The sequence below is a fragment of the Megalobrama amblycephala genome, linkage group LG9 (assembly GCF_018812025.1).
Source record: "Megalobrama amblycephala isolate DHTTF-2021 linkage group LG9, ASM1881202v1, whole genome shotgun sequence".
NCBI classification, from domain to species: domain Eukaryota; kingdom Metazoa; phylum Chordata; class Actinopteri; order Cypriniformes; family Xenocyprididae; genus Megalobrama; species Megalobrama amblycephala.
Genome location: NC_063052.1, coordinates 26,111,470 through 26,130,602, shown reverse-complemented (window position 1 = coordinate 26,130,602; position 19,133 = coordinate 26,111,470). Strand labels below are relative to the sequence as shown.

General features: G+C 36.6%; 1 protein-coding gene across 2 annotated transcripts in view; it reads left to right on the top strand.

Annotated features, from left to right (window-relative positions):
* The first annotated feature begins 1,706 nt into the window (after positions 1-1,706).
* The window catches only part of nudcd1 (NudC domain containing 1), a 37,894-nt gene continuing 20,467 nt past the window's right edge, over positions 1,707-19,133 (top strand). Inside the window, exons 1-5 of one of the 2 annotated variants that reach the window (XM_048202416.1) lie at positions 1,707-1,960; positions 2,284-2,438; positions 6,561-6,749; positions 7,906-8,089; positions 9,349-9,537. In XM_048202416.1, coding sequence (XP_048058373.1) covers positions 1,846-1,960; positions 2,284-2,438; positions 6,561-6,749; positions 7,906-8,089; positions 9,349-9,537 — 832 coding nt within the window. In that variant the 5' untranslated portion in view covers positions 1,707-1,845. Of the gene's footprint in view, positions 1,961-2,283; positions 2,439-6,560; positions 6,750-7,905; positions 8,096-9,348; positions 9,538-19,133 lie in introns of both variants that reach the window. The other variant, XM_048202415.1, reaches the window with a different exon arrangement.

Genomic DNA, 19,133 nt, shown 5'->3' with positions numbered 1-19,133 from the left:
AAAATTTTGTGGCTTCCCAGCTAACAAAAATATGTTCTTAGAAAGTTTTGCTAACAATCCCATTAAGTTATGAAAACGTTATTTCTGAATGTTTTTTAAACATTGAAAACGTCCAGTTTTTTTCAAGATCAAGAACGTTTTTTTCTTGGTTTATGTGAACGTTAGAGGAACATTCCATTCTATCATTTTGGAAATGTTATGCAATGGAATTCCTTACATTATGAAAATGTAAGCAATTTATTTCTCACAGCCACATGTATGGATTTCAACGTAACAGAATTTTTAAGTACCAAAAACTGTGTTAAGACACATGTTTCCAGAGTGATTACATTTTTCCGAAGTATTAAGTAAGTTCATTAAATATTTGAATACAAAAATAACATATATGACTACTTAAAGATTCACATTTTACTGTAGTAGTACACTAAACTGTGTTGGAGTCTCTGCGAAGTACACAGTCCAAAACATGGAATCATAAAGAGCAAAGCTTACACTTTCTAAACCAAAAACACAACCCATGTTAGGGAAAAAAAACATTACAAGAACGTTGTTATAAGAACTTTTTCTCTCAACATTATGAGAACATCAGTCAAGTACAAATAACATCATAAAGACATTACAAGAATGTTGTTATAAGAATGTTTTCTCTCAACATTATGAGAACATCAGTCAAGTACAAATAATCACAAGAACGTCCCAAAAATGTTGTTCTAAGAATGTTTCCTTCTAACGTTAAGAGAATGTATTTTAACTATGAAAACATTATAAGACTGTTCCAGAAACATTATTTCAGGAACGTTTTTCTAACTTTTACATAACGTTAGTGAAAGTTATGGGAACGTTCCCTGTTAGCTGGGTTGTGCCACAGTAGACCTTCTGTTGGCTAGGACAAGATGGGAAAGCCTTCGTTGACCTTTTGCTTCAATGAGCCTTGAACACCCAACACCCTGTCACGGGTTTGTGTTTTTTTTTTTAGATTTTAATCAATTCATCAACAATCAGTTTTGCTGTACTTTTGCTAAACAACCAAACTTGCTAGAGTGCACACTGAATTTGGGAATCTGCAGATTTGGCACATTTCTCAGAAGGAAACCTTTAGAGTCTAGACACAAGTCTAACCATGTAGGCTATTTCAAATCTGATAATGATTCAATTGTTTTAAGAAGATGCTATGTCACCTTTTGTGTTTTTGTGCAAACCAAAGAAAAAGTGAGGTATGAACTGAATCTGCTAACATGTGCTGTAAGGGAAGAATTTCCAAACAGAACTTTTGCCTATAGCGCAAATGCAACGAGCAATTTGCAAAAATGGTGTAATTTGTTAAATATTTACTTCAGTAATTTATTTTTGTTGAATCCTCTGTTGACCTGATAGCCTAAATGTACAATACAATGAACTGTATTTGAGTTCTACTTGTTGACTATAAAAATAGTACACTTCAGAATCCTGGGTTGTTTTTCCAAATATGGACAAACCCAACTGTTGGGTTTAAAACTGTTGTATCTTTAAATACGAGGGGCTTAAGAGATGATATTAAAAGAAAAGCCATTTTTTCTCTTCTGTAGACGTTATAACGCAGATTTTATTTTCTTACAGCTTCAGTCCTAAAACTAAAACTTAAACTAAATTCATTATTTATAAATGCTATTAAAACGAAACCCACAGAGACTCAATTTCCCAGAATCCCGAGCGGTGGGTCCGTCTGAAAATTAGTCCGGGTTTTAGCGTGTGCATTACAGTTAAAGCTTATTTCCTGTTACTAGCGACGTTAAATTTTGGTTTTATTAGAGCCCGTTGTCCTCTAACTGAATATACTGTTTCTTTGGAATTTAATTTTAATGAAATATGGCTTTACCGAATTGCTCATTGATGGTAAACAGAGAGCTGCTGGATCCCAGTTTTGAAAGTTACAGGCTTTCACTGGACTCCATTCCTACTTACAATGTAGAGCTGGATGCAGGTGAGGAAAAACTTTGACCTGTTATAGTCTGATTTTATTTATTGTATAACTGTTGCTTTAATGCTTCAGTGCAGCGTGACAAATTTATAAACCAAAAAGCTTTTGTTAACTACACTGTGAACTGTATTGACATTATAACAGTCCCTATAAACCACATAAAGATTTACGTTAGTTCTACAACGTGCATTTCTCTTTATAAACTACAAGATTCGTTATGATCTTAAAGTTAGTCCAAACTAAAGCTTTGTTTTGCGCACTGTACATCATATGGTGTGGGATGCCTTCTCCAAGTCTGCTGCATGAGTTGTGTGTCACTCTTTCAGCTGTGGCTGAGGTTAAACTGAAAGACAGTCAGTACACCCTGGACCATGTGAGAGCATTTGGTATGTACAACTACCTCCATATCGACCCCTGGTATGAAGACAGCGTCTACTTTGTGGACAGCAAGTGCCGGGTTCTCAATCTAACAGTCACATTGGTGAGTCTCTTAAAGTCACCATGAAATCAAAAATGAATTGTCAGTTTTGATTTTTTTTCCTTCTGAAATATTGCATTGTTTATAATAAATTGTTTTATTATACCCATCTTTTTTCTTTCTTTTTTTTTTTTAATTGATGTGCCCTCATGTGATGTATTTTTCGGCACGAGGGCTGGATGGTCCTACATTTCTTGTTCAAGAAGCCGTTTCTCTCAGATATACATCACAATGGGGAAGAAAATACTGTTGGAGCTTCTGTTTCAGGCCAACTTTAATGTAATTTCTGAAACATGGCCACACATTTAATGAACTTATATTTCCTTCCTAAAGCACATAGCTTTGACCTTTCTCTCTCTCTCTCTCTCTCTCTCTCTCTCTCTCTCTATATATATATATATATATATATATATATATATATATATACACATATATATACATATGAAAAGTTAATTATCAAGATAAATATCAAGATGTAAACTGAAAACTTATATATTAAACTTATATATAAACTTATATACTTAGATATTTTCCTCACCATAACCATAGTATTTGTTTATTGAAAAACATCAGAATCTTGAATCTTATAGTATCACGAAATAAATTAATTTAATATCAACATTCCCAGGTTATGTTAATAAAAAGTTTGAAATCAGGCAATGCTGTCATAATTACAGCAAAAGTCAATGGATGGCTTTTGAGTCTAAAAGGTGAAGAAACACTGTCTTACTGTACATGTATGTTTTAAACCAGGGGATACACTGTGTAGTTTTAGACTATTTCTAGTTTTTCTCTACCAGCAGAGGGCATTCATGGTTTATATTTGTGTCAGGATAGATGTTTTCCTTTTAATTTTGAAAGATTTTGATCAAATCTTGAGTTTATCTTAATAATAATAATAAATAAAATAAAATGTACTTTATTCACATATTATTTTGCTCATTATTTTACTTGTTTGCTTAATTGAACCATCTTATAAATTTTAGAAAGCAGTTTACAGTGCCCACAGTGTAATGTTTTAATCTAGGAATGCGTTGTAATTGGTTATCGGCTAATATAATTTTTTTTTCTTTTTTTCTTGTTTGTTTGTTTTGGATATTTAATTGTGCATGCTCATTTCAATCTATTTTAGATGACCATGTCCTAAAAATGAAATTTAAAAATGCTTATCGTTTATTAAGACTGTTAAATGTGCAGTACATTACTTTCTGAAAAGAATCAAACTGTATAATAAGATAAAATGCGGCATCTCTACCATATTTTTTTTGTTCTGAGCTAGTTTAAATCTAATGCTGATGATTTGGTTGTAATTTATGCCATTCTTGCCGCTGACATGCTGGGTTAAGAAATTACTTGTTATGAAATGTGCCAGTTGGGCTTTAATTACAGTTAACATACTGCAATTATTTCTCCTTGGGGACTGTTTGTATTCTCTCAAAGGTACTAGACGGGGACATTTTACTCTGGGAAAGAAGTGAAAACTGAGATGGATCTCTGTTAATGCTTGTGTGAAACTCCATGGAAACTAATGGCCAATTGCTGCCCAGTTCTTTGGAAAAATTGCTACCTTATAGAAAGTATAATTGATGATTATTAAGTTCAAATTTTTCAAATTGCTGCCTTTGAAGTTCAGGAACATGCAGATTTAGATGTGTGGCATATATTAGTTTGATTTCTTAATAGTTTTGTTGGCTGATGATATCTCATTTGTTTTAAAGATCTTTGGCAAGACGTTGACTCTTTATGCCCTTGAAACAAAAATTATCATCGTGAGATAGTGGATCGTTGTAGTACACATAAGAAGTTATTTCACATTGTTGGCTTGCTTAGTACTATTATAGTTCAGTTTTTATCACCTGAACTGGTAACCAGAAAGTTAACATATAACATAGCCTTTATGGATTGATCCATGAATGTTCCTTACTGTAACTGCATGTACACAGATGAGCCAAAACCTTATGACCACCTGTCTAATATGATGTTGGGTCTGTGCGTGCTGCTAAAACACCGCCGACCTGCAGAGGCATGGATTCTACAATACCCCCGAAAGTGTCCCATGGTATCTGGCATTAGCAGTAGATCCTTCAAGTCCTGTAGGTTGCAAGGTGGAGATCAAACTTGTTGGTCCAGCACATCCCACAGATGCTCAATTGGATTGAGATCTGGGGAATTTAGAGGCCAGGGTAACACCTTTAGCTCTTCATCATGTTCCTCAAACCATTCCTGAACAATGTGTGCAGTGTGGCAGGGTGCATTATCCTGCTGAAAGAGGCCATTTCCACCAGGGAACACTATTGTCATGAAGGGATTTACCTGGTCTGCAATGTTTAGGTAGGTGGCACGTGTCAAATTTATGTCCACGTTTTCCCAGAAGAACATTGTCCAGAGCATCACACTCCCTCCACTGGCTTGTCATCATCCCACAGTACATCATGGTGCCATCACTTCCCCAGGTAAACAGCACACACATACTGTACATGGCTGTTCATGTGATGTAAAAGTAAACAGAACTCATTGGACCAGGCAACCTTTTTCCACTGCTCCAAGGTTCAATTTCGAAGCTTGCGTGCCCATTGTAGGGGCCCCATACTCATACCCATACAGCCCCATAGTCAGCAAAGTGCGATTCACTGTGTGTTGACACATTCCTCCCATAACCATCATTATAATTTTGTGTGGCTTGTGCCACAGTAGACCTTCTGTTGGCTAGGACAAGATGGGAAAGCCTTCATTGCTCTTTTGCATTGATGAGCCTTGGGCGCCCAACACCCTGTCGCGGGTTTGTGGTTTGTCCCTCCTCAGACCACTGTTGGTAAATTTGTACCTCTGCTGACTGGGAGCAACCCGCAAGCCTTACCGTTTCAGAGATACTCTGACCCTGTTGCATTACCATAACAATGTGGCCCTTGTCAAAGATCTTTATTCCTGCCCATTTCTCCTGCATCCAACATGTTGATTACGAGAACTGTGATTGCTTACCATCTAATCTACCTAAACCTTAATATGTGGCCTTTTTAGGAGATGATCAACGATGTTTGCTTCGTCTGTGACTGGTCATAATGTTTTGGCTCATCAGTGTATTTCCTTTTGCAGTGTGCACCACTTTGGCCCTCTAAAATACATTAGGGCTGGGCGATATATCGCATGCGATTGTCACGCGCATTTCGTCAGTAAAGCCGGTTCCCTGATTGCCGCTAAATCGCCATCACCTGCTTTCAAATGGAGCGGCATTTAATAAACAGAACCATAGTTCATTGATAAGCTACGCAATATCGCGTTCATTATCGAAGGCGATTAATCTGCGATAATGAAAACGATATTGCATAGCTTATCAGTGATCTACGGCCCTAATACACCTGTTCAAACCACCTGTTTGAAGCTCAAGAAAGTGCATCCGTCCATCTATAAACGTACTCCACATGGCTCTGGGAGGTTAGTCCTTCTGAAGCAAAGCGATGGATTTGTGTAAGAAAAATATCCATATTTAACACGTTATAAAGTAAAATAACTAGCTTCCGGACAAATGGCCATACAGATTCTACTTACTGTACGTCTAAAGCATAACTTACGCAGTGTATAACGTAGGATGTAGTATAGTACGCCATGTGTAGCGTAATACCAGTAGTATGACGCATAAGTTACGCTTTAGACGTAAGTACAATCCATATGGCTGTTTGGCCAAAAGCCTTTATTAACCCCCGGATCCATATGGAGTACGTTTATGATGGATGGGTGCACTTATTTGAGCTTCAAACAGGTTATTTCCGTTCACTGCCAACATAAAGCTTGGGAGCATCAGTGTGTTTATTAATATAACTCCAATTGTATTCGTCTGAAAGAAAGTCATATACACCTAAGATGGCTTGAGGGTGAGTAAATCATGGGGTAATTTTAATTTTAAAGTGAATTAATCCTTTAACAAATTTTGGTCAGTTTAGAAATGTTGCCTTGTGAAAGCGAACCAAACCAAGAAATTTTAACAATTTAAATTCCTGTTTCGGAACAAAGCAATTGATCTGTAGATCTGAAAATGCCCTTTCCTAATGGTGTGGTTATTAGAGACAGAATAATTGACAGGTGTCCATCTGTTTTTTTTGGGGTTTTTTGTTTTTGTTTTTTTCCCAGGACACAGCTTTGGGCAAACCTCGTGAGATGTTCAGTTATGAATCAGACCCAAGCTTGTGTGAGGGGGAACAGTTGTGTGCTTCTCTGAGCCTGACTTCTGCGACTTGGGCTGCACTTTCTGATGGAACCGGAAAGTTGACTCTTTTGCGCACCAGCAAGAGGGGAGAGAGTTCATTTCTTAAATGGGAGGTGGGGAAAAATCTACCAGAATTTGTACTTAGAGGCCATATGATGTTATTTTAAAAGATCATTATTTTGTTTATTGGGTGTACTTGAATATGACTTAATTTTCAAAAAACATACTGTAGTAATTCTATTCCCAGTCTGTCTGAAATGCACTAATTGGCTGCATCTGAAAACTGAAAAATGCTGCCATTCGGGGACGCATTCCAAGGTAGGAAGGCATCAAGGCACGTCCGAATCCAAAGTTAGCTTCACTTCCTGTCTTCATCTGATCGATTTTTGAAGGCAGCATAGATGTATCCTTCGCTGGCTTTGATATCCCACAATCCTGTGCTTTCCATTCTGTGACAGTTGAGCTAAAAAATAAAGATGGCATCTGAAAGTTGCAGTTGATGGTTAATTTCTGTGTAAATGTATGTTTTTGACCATTGTTTTCCACTTTTTATATAATTTCTAGCGAGAAATTACTACTGTGATAATTAAATATTCACTTAATCATCACCAAAGCTCACGCTATTTTGCTGTAGATCATTAAACCATTACGCTGCCTCAGAAGTCTGTCCGAAATCAGTTTTGTGAGTTGCCTTCATGTGCAAATGCTGCCTGCAGTCAGGGCAGTGAGACAGGCAACAAGTCAGTTTTCTGATGTAGCCATTGAGTTTCAGCTTCTACAAAGCTCTGCCTTCCGAAAAGCCCAGGGTGCTCTGATTGGCCAGCTGACCCAGTATGTTGTGATTGGCCAAACACCTCAAGTGTGTGTCAGAAGTGTAATGCCCCTTACCATAATAGCCACATAGTGACAACACTACAGTTCACTGAAGCCTCATCTTGCAAATGCCTTTGCGCGGGCATTATTGCTAATATTTCACATTGTGATGTAGACATTTTGTGGGTGAATATAGACTTTGTAACTTTGCAGATCGTATACATGCATAAACAGAGACATTACACACTAAAGGAAAAAGAAAATATTAAAAAAGCATTATATGGCCTCTAACCGTTCCTACTCATCAAATTATTTGACTAATTGTTGGTTTGAGATTGATTGATTGAGACAGCTTAATTTATCTGCTTTTTTTTGGAAGATACATTGTATTTCTCAGCATATACATATGAGGTGCACCACATATTTTGCTTGATAACTGTTTTATTTTACTCTCAGTCGAAGTTCAGTGAGCGTCTAGGGGAGCCATTCATCATCGTTCACAGCCTGGCTCACGTGCACTCTCATGTTCATACCATTGAAGTGCTACTTTTGAGAGTTCAGAAGGATCCATCTGATACCAAAGGCAGCGGTTTCTCAATCTCACTGGAATGGATCACTGTGGACAACTCTATTGGGCAGGGTGAGAGTGAGTGTCTCCCTGCTGTTCATTTCAGATGATTTCAGCTCTTACTTATAACCAAAGTCCCTTTAAGACAAGTCATTTCACTCGGCGACCATCTTTGAAACACCTCTCGGGCATGAAAGTGCAGGGAAACATCAAATTCTCCAAAGCTGTTTGCCAAGCTTTCGATTAAATTTCATATTTGTATTCACCAATGAAATCTGACAACAACTGTGTCTCATAAATTTTGTTTCTAAACGCTCGAATCATGACAAAAAAATGTATTTTTTTAGCCTGGATCAAGCTAATGCGCATGCGCAGACCTAAATGCGCATCTCTTGTGCCTCATTTCGGAGCTTCTAATGGCCGCTGCAGTGACGCAATGACTTTACCAGTTGGCGATTGGCTCTTATTTAGAAGGCGGGACTTATTCCGCCATATTGCGCGTTACACTTTCTCCCATTCAAAACAATACGAGTGAAACGTCTTGTGTTATTCTATAGTCTTTGCTTATAACCAGGAACAGCACTATTTTAAAAAATCATTTTAATGAAGTTTTAAAAATTTATGATTTTTACAGCAATATATTATCAACCATTAAATATATGTTAATTTAAATTTAAAGCATTTAAAATTTCGAGGACCTTTTTGGACATCACTTTATATAATGACAGTATGTATAGAAATATACACTACTGTTCAAAGGTTTGGGGTTGGTAATTCTCTGATGCTGGCTGTATTTATATAATCACAAACACAGTAATATTGTAAAGTATTACAATTTAAAATAAATATTGTCTTTTTAATATATTTTTTATTATTATTTTAAATTTATTTCCATGACAGTCTTCAGTGTCACATGATCCTTCAGAAGTCATTCTTATCTGCTGATATTTCAAGAGACATTTTTATAATTATCAAAATTGAAAACATTTTTTTTTGGAAACCATGACACGTTTTTTAATAGAAATTTAAAAAGAACAGCATTTATTTGAAACAGAAATCTTTTGGAACATTAAAAATATCTTTACTGTCAAAAAAGTATTTGTTTCTTTCAAAAAATCATACCAACTTCAAACTTGAAATGTAGTGTATAATAACAGCATTATTGGGAACATAATAACATGTATATTTACTCAACTATATTTAGGTGTATGAATTAATATTTAAAGTTATTAATAATGTACTTTTTGGGTTAGAGGTGCAGGAGAAATAAAGATGGGGAAAAATGTGGAATGTAGAAAAATACAGCTAGAAAAGTGCTTTCTTTCACACAGGTGAGGAGAGGAAGTATGGTGTGAGGAAGAGGAGGATGATGAAGGGCAAATCTGTCCCGCACTATGCTGCAGTGGAGCCTCAGGGTAAAGGAGTCATAGTAGCCTCAGAGAAACCATTTACTTTTACTGAGGTGGACGGACTTCCGCTTGAAGAACCACCTGCTGAGAAAATGGAGGTGGAAAACTCAGGTGAGAAACAACTGCCAGGAAAACAGAAGGTCGTATTGGAATAAACATTACATTTGGATATAAAAAAAAACATTATCTCTTAGCTTTTTAGGGGTTCAAGTGCATAGCGCCGAAATCCTATTGTAATTGTTAAAATTTCCAAGCATCAGCATTCTCCACTAAAAGTGATCGGGCAGACTAAAGAGACCCAGAGATTTGAAACTTTGAGGGCTGGTAGTACTCACACCGTCTACAATGTCACTGAGACTTGCCCCAATCCGTCTGACAGGGGTGCTACAGTGGTGAAAAGTACAAAATCGCTCATAACTCCTAAACCATTAGGCGTAGGCTCAAGTGTCCTATATCGTTGGAATCCTCGGCTCAAGACGGATCTTTGTTCTTTGCAAAATTTTGGGGTATTTCGAAATGGCTATAACTTGTGAATGGAATAAGATATTTTCACCAAACACTGCACACATACTGTATGTAAGAGCTTATTGTGTGGTCGTGTATAAAAGGACGTGGCAACTGGCTACTCTGTGGTTCTATAACATGGAAAAAACATAAAAATGGCTATAACTGCGCAACCCGAAGTCTGATTGACTTGAAAATTGGCATGCAGTGTCTTTGTCCTAGGTGCCAAGACTGCCTTTGAGGACATTTGCATATCTTGAAAAACACAGCTGGCAGCGACCAATGAATTTTGAGCTGCTATTAGACAAGGCCAATCGGAATGAAACTTGCTGGGTCTGTGTGACTCATGGCCCTAAAGGCCTGTGAGAAATTCAAAAGAATTCGGCCACCGAGGGGCACCTTTGCGTTTTTCATGTGCGTAAATGATTGTATATCACACACTTTTTCGCACACACGCACGACATTCATACCACATGGTAGGACTCCTCATTCTGAGCAACTTTGCCTCTAGGACTGCCGCTGTCAATGGAATCATTTGTTAAATATTGGAGATTATTTCAAAAACTAACTTTTGCGATTGGCTTAACCTCAATAACTGTTAAAAACCTTTAAAAAACATATATTTTCTATGGTAAATTGGCTGTAAATGGTCTTTTCCATCTATGATCAAGATGGGTTACAGGCTTGCTAATCTTTTTACGAATGTGCTTCAAGTGCTTGAATCTTGATAATTGGTGCTCGCAGCTATATTTTTGTTTTTTCTGAAATAGTTCCAGGAAATTTTAGAAAGTAAAATTTCACCACCGCTCTAGGTGCACTTTGACAGAATTTTAAAAGCCTGCAAGAAGAGACATCTGAAGTAGTCACCAATCAAACTAGAAACTCTCAAGTGCTGCTGTCTTGAGGAAGCGCACTTTCCTGGAATGAATCAGAGGCTCGCTGTATCCATAGAAACATCAGAAAGAATCATTCAAATAGAATTCCTCAAATACACTATGATGAGGACTGGAGAGGACCATGCGCTTCTGTATTGCAGTGGTCATCAGTTGGGTTCATTTTACTATTTTGGAAAGAAAGTTTATGTAAAGTAGGCCGGTTTGTTTTATGTAAATATAGGGCAGCTGCATGACACTTTGGAACGAAATACATTTCAAGTCTTTTCAATATGACAACGAGATTTAAATAACAGCAAGTTTTCATGCTACAATATCATACTGTATGTTGAATCCTGTCATGATAAGCAGTTCATGTTTATTTATATATTCTGTGATGAAATTGTTCTGGCACATTAAATTAACCAGTACCTCGTATTCATTAGCATTTGACATTTTCTTTATGTCAGAGAGTGGTAATTGCAAATATTGCTTCATTAGTGGTGCTCAGACTTGGTCGGTAGAGTCCCTTTTGGTCAAATATTTGTTTATTTCCTCATTTAAATGAGTTTTTGTGTGTTTGAGTTCTTTCTTTCTAGCAAACATAATTAGTCAATGATTAAAATCACCAAAAGCAACAAAAATGTTCCAAGCATATCGACAGGAATTATTTATATTTAAATTCATCTTATTGTCCTCTTTCGCTCATTTCCTGTTTTTCCCTCTAACACCTGTATTAATCATCTGAAAACCTGAGAGAGGGAACTTTTAAAAGGCCATTTGTTTCCTGTACACCCTTTTGAGCTTTTTTTCTGTGACATAAAGGAGTGATCTCGCCTCATCCTCTTTCTCTCTCTCTCATTTTAAGAGGCTGAGAGTCCTGAGAGACTCCATTGGTAGGTGGATAAAATGGAGGTGCATTAGCTTGTTTCAGAAAGAGAGGTCGACCTTCCTTAGCCACAAAAGACTATTAATGGTCAACCACGCACACCAGACATTGATATTCTGTTGATGGCGTGTTGATTTAAGGGTAAATGAACAAACCAAATCTTATACGTTGAACACTGTCATCAGAATCAATGTAGTGTGCATTAAAAGTCTTTCTGGACAATACAAAATTGATACGATTTTGGCAAATATCAGTAATTATGTAAATCACACACACACACATAGCTTGAAACACTTTTTTCAAAGCAGTAAACATGCAGCACTTAAAGGGATAGTTTACCTAAAAATGAAAATTCTGTCATCGATTATTCATCCTCATGTTATTTCAAACCTGTAAATGTTTCCATTTTATTCATGGAGCACAAATGAAAACAATTTATTCTAAAAAAACTTTGAATGTTGTAGGGGTGAGTGAATAACCCCTTTATAGATCTGCTGGTTACACTGTAGATCATCAGTGTAAAAGAAGTTGCTGAATACTCATGTATGTGGACAGACACATGTGCTTGTGCGTGGTTTTGACGACACACCCCATATTTCCAAACAAGCCATATTTGCTGTTTGGATTTGGGAGAGAGTTTTGCATCATGTCTACACATAGTACATTTAGTCAAGCTCTTATTTCAAAAGAGCGAAATCCTTTTTTCCATGACATGTCCCCTTTATGCACGCAGAGTCGGAGTGATTTAGCAGTGTCACGAAACATCTTTCCCCTTCTCTTCATTATCCTGTTTTGCTTAGCAAGATTCTGGTTGAGGTGCAAGTTGACTAGACCTGCAACAAAAGAAGATAATGAGCATACTGCTCTCAGTCCTCATTGCTCTCTAAAGCAGCATTATGGCTTGAGAAAATTGTTCCAATTTCAGTAATAAGGTTTTCCCAGCAAAGCCAAGGCTGTGCGTGGGTGAGACTCTTAATCAGAAACCGAAGGTAAAAACAGAGGTGGATGAGGAAATAAAGTTCAGAGATCAACTGCCACAAACTTTTTTGAGGAATTTAGTAAGAATGAATTTGAGCCTGCTTGTAGTGTTGTATATTAGCACTTGCTGTATGCTTTATCACCAGTTAAAATGCAAAACACGGCCAAAAATCTGTGCCAAATGCAATTTGCATTATGCGATTTCCCCATGTTGCAGATCTGTAAGTGCTACTGTAAGCTTTGGAGGATGCAGCAGATTAACATGATCTGGCAAACCTTACTAGGATTATACAGCATCAATCCATCACTGTGATCCAGATACCTGAATCAGCTCTTTAAAATGCTAATTGTGCTCAACTACATCATCTGGATGCCAGTGTGATCAATAGGAATGTACACAACCATGTCTCCTATTAAAATTCTTTTAAACGCTTAAAGGTGCCCTTAGAACTTCTTTTTAAAAGATGTAATATAACTCTAAGGTGTCCCCTGAATGTGTCTATGAAGTTTCAGCTCAAAATACCCCATACATTCATTTTTTTTAACTGCCTATTTTGGGGCATCATTAACTATGCACCGATATATAGGTTGCGGCCCCTTTAATTTTCGTGCTCCCCCTCCCCCGGAGCTCGCGCTTGCCTTGAACAACATAAACACAGTTTACACAGCTAATATAACCCTCAGAATGTATCTTTACAAGATGTTCGTCATGCATGCTGCTTGCATACATCGGATCTTGTAAGTATAGTATTTATTTGGATGTATTACATTTGATTCTGAATGAGTTTGAGGCTATGCTGCGTGGCTAAAGCTAACATTACACACTGTTGGAGAGATTTATAAAGAATGAAGTTGTGTTTATGCATTATACAGACTGCAAGTGTTTAAAAATGAAAATAGCGACGGCTCTCTTGTCTCCGTGAATACAGTAATAAACGATGGTAACTTTAACCTCATTTAACAGTACATTAGCAACATGCTAACGAAACATTTAGAAAGACAATTCACAAATATCACTAAAAATATCATGTTATCATGGATCATGTCAGTTATTATTGCTCCATCTGCCATTTTTCGCTATTCTTGCTTGCTTACCTAGTCTGATGATTCAGCTGTGCACATCCAGACGTTCTGCCCTTCTGGCATATGCAAATATTGGGGGCGTACACCCCGACTTTTACGTAACATTCGGTGTTATGTTGAGATTCACCTGTTCTTCGGAGGTCTTTTAAACAAATGAGATTTATATAAGAAGGAGGAAACAATGGAGTTTGAAAGTGTATGTCATTTCCATGTACTGAACTCTTGTTATTCAACTATGCCAGTATAAATTCAATATTTAATTCTAGGGCACCTTTAACTCTAATACAAATTGTTAATGAATTCACCCTTTGTTTTGTAACATCTGTGAGGTTCTTGAAGTGTAAATACAATGAGGATGCAAACTGTAGGCACCTATAATATATTGGTTTTGTATAGAACCATTTAACATTTTTTTTTTTTTTTTAAATGTTTTTGAAAGAAGACTCTTTAATGCTCACCAAGGCTGCGTTTTTGATCAAAAATACAATAAGAACAACTTAAAGAGTGTTCACCCAAAAATGAAATTTCTTTTGTTGAGTACTCACCCTCATTTCGTTCCAAACCCGCAAGACCTTCATTCATCTTCAGAACACAAATTAAGATATTTTTTTTTAAAAATCTGAGAATTTTTTTTTTTTTATCTCCCATAGAAAGCAATGAAATTATACATTCAAGGTCCAGAAAAGTAGTAAAGACATCGTTAAAATAGTCAACATGACTACAGTGGTTCAACTTTAAAGTTATGAAGTGGCGAGAATACATTTTGTGCTCAAAAACAAAACAAAAATAACTTTAACAATTTGAACTGTTGTCATATGCACTTGATGTAGTAAAAGCAGTGCAGGCTTCCATGTTTACGTTAGAACGCCGGCTCAGTATTGGCCGACGCTATACACGTGAGCAGTACAGCGCATGTGTGTGATGCTGATGCAGGGGTCTGCCAATAACGAGTCGGCGTTCGGATGTAGAACACGGAAGCCTGCCACTGCGTTCACTACATCAGCTGCGTATGACAACAGCTCAAATTGTTAAATAAAGTTATTTTTGTTTTGTTTTTGTGCACAAAAAGTATTCTCGTAACATTAAGGTTGAACCACTGTAGTCACGTTGACTATTTTAACGATGTCTTTACTACTTCTCTAGACCTTGAATGTGGTAATTTTATTGCTTTCTATGGGAAATGAAAAAAAAAAATCTTCGATTTCATCAAAAATGTCTTAATTTGTGTTCCAAAGATGAACGAAGGTCTTGCGGGTTTGGAACGACATGAGGGTGAGTAATTAATGTTTAAAAATGTAACTACTAAAAATTTAACTTAACCTTTAATCAGGGTTCCCACCAGTGATGCGCGGGTCAATGTATAAACAACCCGCACCCGACCGACGTTTTCAACTAACCCGCCCGCAACTCGGACCGCAAAAAAAAAAGGAAAATATTGTACCCGACCCCGCTTCCTGACCCGCATTTTTTTTAAAAGTAGTAAATGCTCATTGTAGCGTCATTAGGCCATAGACGCCCCCTCCCATACGCCCCCCATCAGCCTCCCTGGCCAATAATATCCATTAATCCAGCCTGTGGAGGAGAGAAATGTTTCAGGACCTGACGTGGTGCGCTCAGAGGTGCAGCGGCGAGAGCAGGCAGTTCTTGAGGCGGCCCATCATTTTCCATTTCAGCTGTCTAGATGCATATTATTGATGAATGCGATGTTTATGTTTCGACCCTGCTTGAAGAATTAATCAGCAGGTCAACTGAGAGAAGGCCCTCTTTTGGAAAAGTGTGAAAGCCCTTAGGAGCGCAAACTGTTCTTTTTCTGAATGTTGTATGATATAGCCTAGTGTTATGTAATAAAGGCTTGATTTATTCATTTATTTCGTTTCATTTTCTTAACAATTAAGATGCTGCATGTGTTTATCCAGTCTAATCGAAGTGTGCGTCTCTCCCCCGACTTTCCCAACAAAAATCCCGCCCCCTCTCAGAAAATACATAAAACTGACATTACTGAGCTATATGCGTTTAAAAGTAGCCTATTAAAATGGTACAATGGCATTGCTCAGTTCAACGTGTTGGGAAATCGGGCATTTTGTCCCGCGTCAGCATTTATTCAAAAGTTAATAACGCTCAACATTCAAATGGTAAATAAGGATTTCCCACTTGTATTAGCAGGCTTAGGCTATTTCGCCACGTGAATGCCCAATTGAAGCTCTCACAAACACAAAATGCAGTGATAGAATATGTTAATTAAGTAGCCTATTTATTAACGCATTTTAGACGAACAAAAACAGGTAGGCTAAGCCAAAGACTGAGGCTACAATATCCATAAATAAATGTTCACAAATACCCATGAAAGTAAAACTGAAACCTTTAGTAAGTAAAACTGAAAATTACAAAGGTTTAATTGGCATCTTTATTTCAAACGACCCGACCGACCGCGACCCGAATATCATTAAAAATATTTTTGGATGACTCGTAACCGCGGGTGACCGCAGGCACCCGCTCATTTTGGATCAACCCGCGCATCATTGGTTCCCACCCGTCCTGGAAAACCTGGAAAATTGATGACAAATTTTCCAGTCCTGGAAAACACATGGAAAATTAGAGAAAATGTAAAATGTCCTGCACTGTAAAAAAAATCCCAGTAAAATTTACGGTAAAAAACCGGCAGCTGTGGTTGCCAGAACTTTACCGTAAAAAATACAGTAGCAACGTAAAAAAAAATTCTGTTAAATTTACGGTAAAATAACGTATTTCATTAACTGATATAATATTAATTTACCAACCTAATGAAATACTAATATCTGTTTTGTACCTTTATAATACACTGACAGTCACCAAACACAGTGGTGATAAGAGTCACATGATGAATCAAAGTTCATCACAAGCCGCTTTTCCGCAAGCTGAGGAGGACAACACTAATATATAGAAGGTGCACACAGTGTCATTCACACACACACTAAACACCATCATGGTAACATGCATGAAATTTAAAAAATGCAATAAACATTAATTTACCAACATTAGATGTAACATAAAACCCTAATGTACATAACTGATTAGAAAAAATGAGAAAAACTAAGAAGAAACAGTTATTTCAACGAAAATATATCAAATGTGAAGTGTCACGCAGGGAATTGTGGGAATGTCAATTTACGTTTTTTCACTGTACATTTTACAATGAATTGTTATTTTTCACTTCCAAAAACTGTGAATTTAACGGTATTTTACCATCAAATTACATTAAATGTACCGTTAGATCTATTACAGTTATTCACCGTATATAGTACGGAAACTTTTTGTAAACCAATTGACAGTTTTTCACCGTAGCATTTTTACAGTCTTTTACTGTTAAAATCACGGTCATTTTTTACAGTGTGGAAAATCTTGTTGTTGTTGTCCTGGAAAATTATTTTTTTTTAAAGTTCTTGGATTTTTCTTTAGTCGAGAACAAAGAGTTTATCACTGGCCTATTAGGTGTTTATCAGGTGTGCAGAATTATTAGGTATGTTTTCATTTACAGATAAAATGAGCCAAAAAGAGATTTAACTCCGATTGAAAGGTCAAAAATAAATAAATGCCCATGAGAAGGATGCAATGCTAATGCAATACTAGGAATTGCAGTTAAGGCATGACCAATTGACAGCAAAATGCTCATTGGGTCAGACAAAAACAGGTGGAGAAGAAAAAACATGTTAACTGCAAAAGAATTAAGAATTAAGGTAAAGAATTAAATGCAAAACCATCAGGAACCCTTTAGTCTCCAGCGCCACCATTTTCCAGAACTGAAACCTACCTGGAGTCTCCAGAAGTGCAAGGTGTCAGGATCTCAGAGACTTAGGTTAGCTAAAGAATCCTTAAAAAAAAAAAAAAAAAACATTTAAGAATCACATACTGAATTGTAGTGAAATACAATTTTTATAGGCTTTATAGACGGACAGATTGAGAGTGACTCTTGAAGGACCTGCACCACTTGAAGGACTCTTGTACCACTGTTTGAAGAATTTATCTTCAAAACGAATTCATCTGGCAGTAAGGTGAGGGAGTTCATTTTTAGTCCATCTCTTATCCTGAAAAGTCCGTCTTGCAGACATTATGATCTTCCAAAACCTACTGCCAAAAAATAGATGTGTGCATTAAGTGTAAATGCAGACTAATAGACCCGCCACATATTTTATTATGTGTTCTGGATTTCTTTGTTGTTCACTGACTTTGTCTTTGACTAATATTTTTATTTTCAAATAGTAAAACAAAACATTAAAATAGTTCCAATGAGAACAATTTGTCATAATGTATGATTAATTTGTTTTTAAGAATTTAAAAAAAAAAAGTTTTATATCATGCAATTCTGACATTTTTCTGGAGTTTGTCTTGCAATTCTTAATTCTTTTCTTAGAATTGTGAGATGTAATCTCGCAATACTTGTGAGAAAAAGTCAGAATTGTGAGATAAAGTGTCAATTAGTGTCACATTAAAAACTGATTTTATAGTTGAGTCATGGCAATAAACTGTAGCTATGACTTTTACAGACTTAGAGAGCAATATATTAGGCTACTTTAGTACGTGATTCCAGACTTTTATTCCCATTGTGGTAAAATTGAAAATGTCCTGGAAAAGTCCTGGAAAATGATCGCTGAAAAAGAGTGGGAACCCTGTTTAATATTGTGAAGTTTAATTATTACTTAAAATAACTATTTTAATACATTTTAACATAGAAATTATTCCTGTGATGGCAAAGCTGAAATTTCAGCAGCCATTTGTGTCAAATGATCCTTCAGAAATCATTCTAATATGCTGATATGCTGCTCAAGGAACCTTTATTATCCATGTTGAAAACGGTTGTGCTGCGTAATATTTTTGTGGAAACCGTGATATATATTTTTTCAGGATTCTTTGATGAATAGAAAGCCTAAAAGAAGAGCATTTATTTGAAATGAATCTTTTGTAGCATTATTAATGTCTTTACTGTCAGTTTTGATCAATTCAATGCTTCCTTGCGAAATTAAAGTATTCATTTCTTTCTTAAAAAAAAAAAAAAAAAACACTTACTGACCCAAACTTTTGAACTGTATTGTACTATATATATATTGACACAAAGGTTTGCCATATTCCTCTAAGAACACACCTCCTAAATTGCTCCTACCTACTGGTTAAAACCTTATAATAAACCTTAAAAAAACCACACTGTATTCATGGGTTTCATGTGACGTCACACAGTGGTGCGGCCGCCATTCGTAGGATCAAATTGCAACATGCCATATATCTTCTGTGCTGTGGGCTGATCACAAAGAAATGGATTTAACATTTTACAATATCCCCACAAACGCCGAGCATCCTCAGTAATGCTATCGTAGGGTTTCTGAGCTTCGCCGATGTATGAGATAGATGTA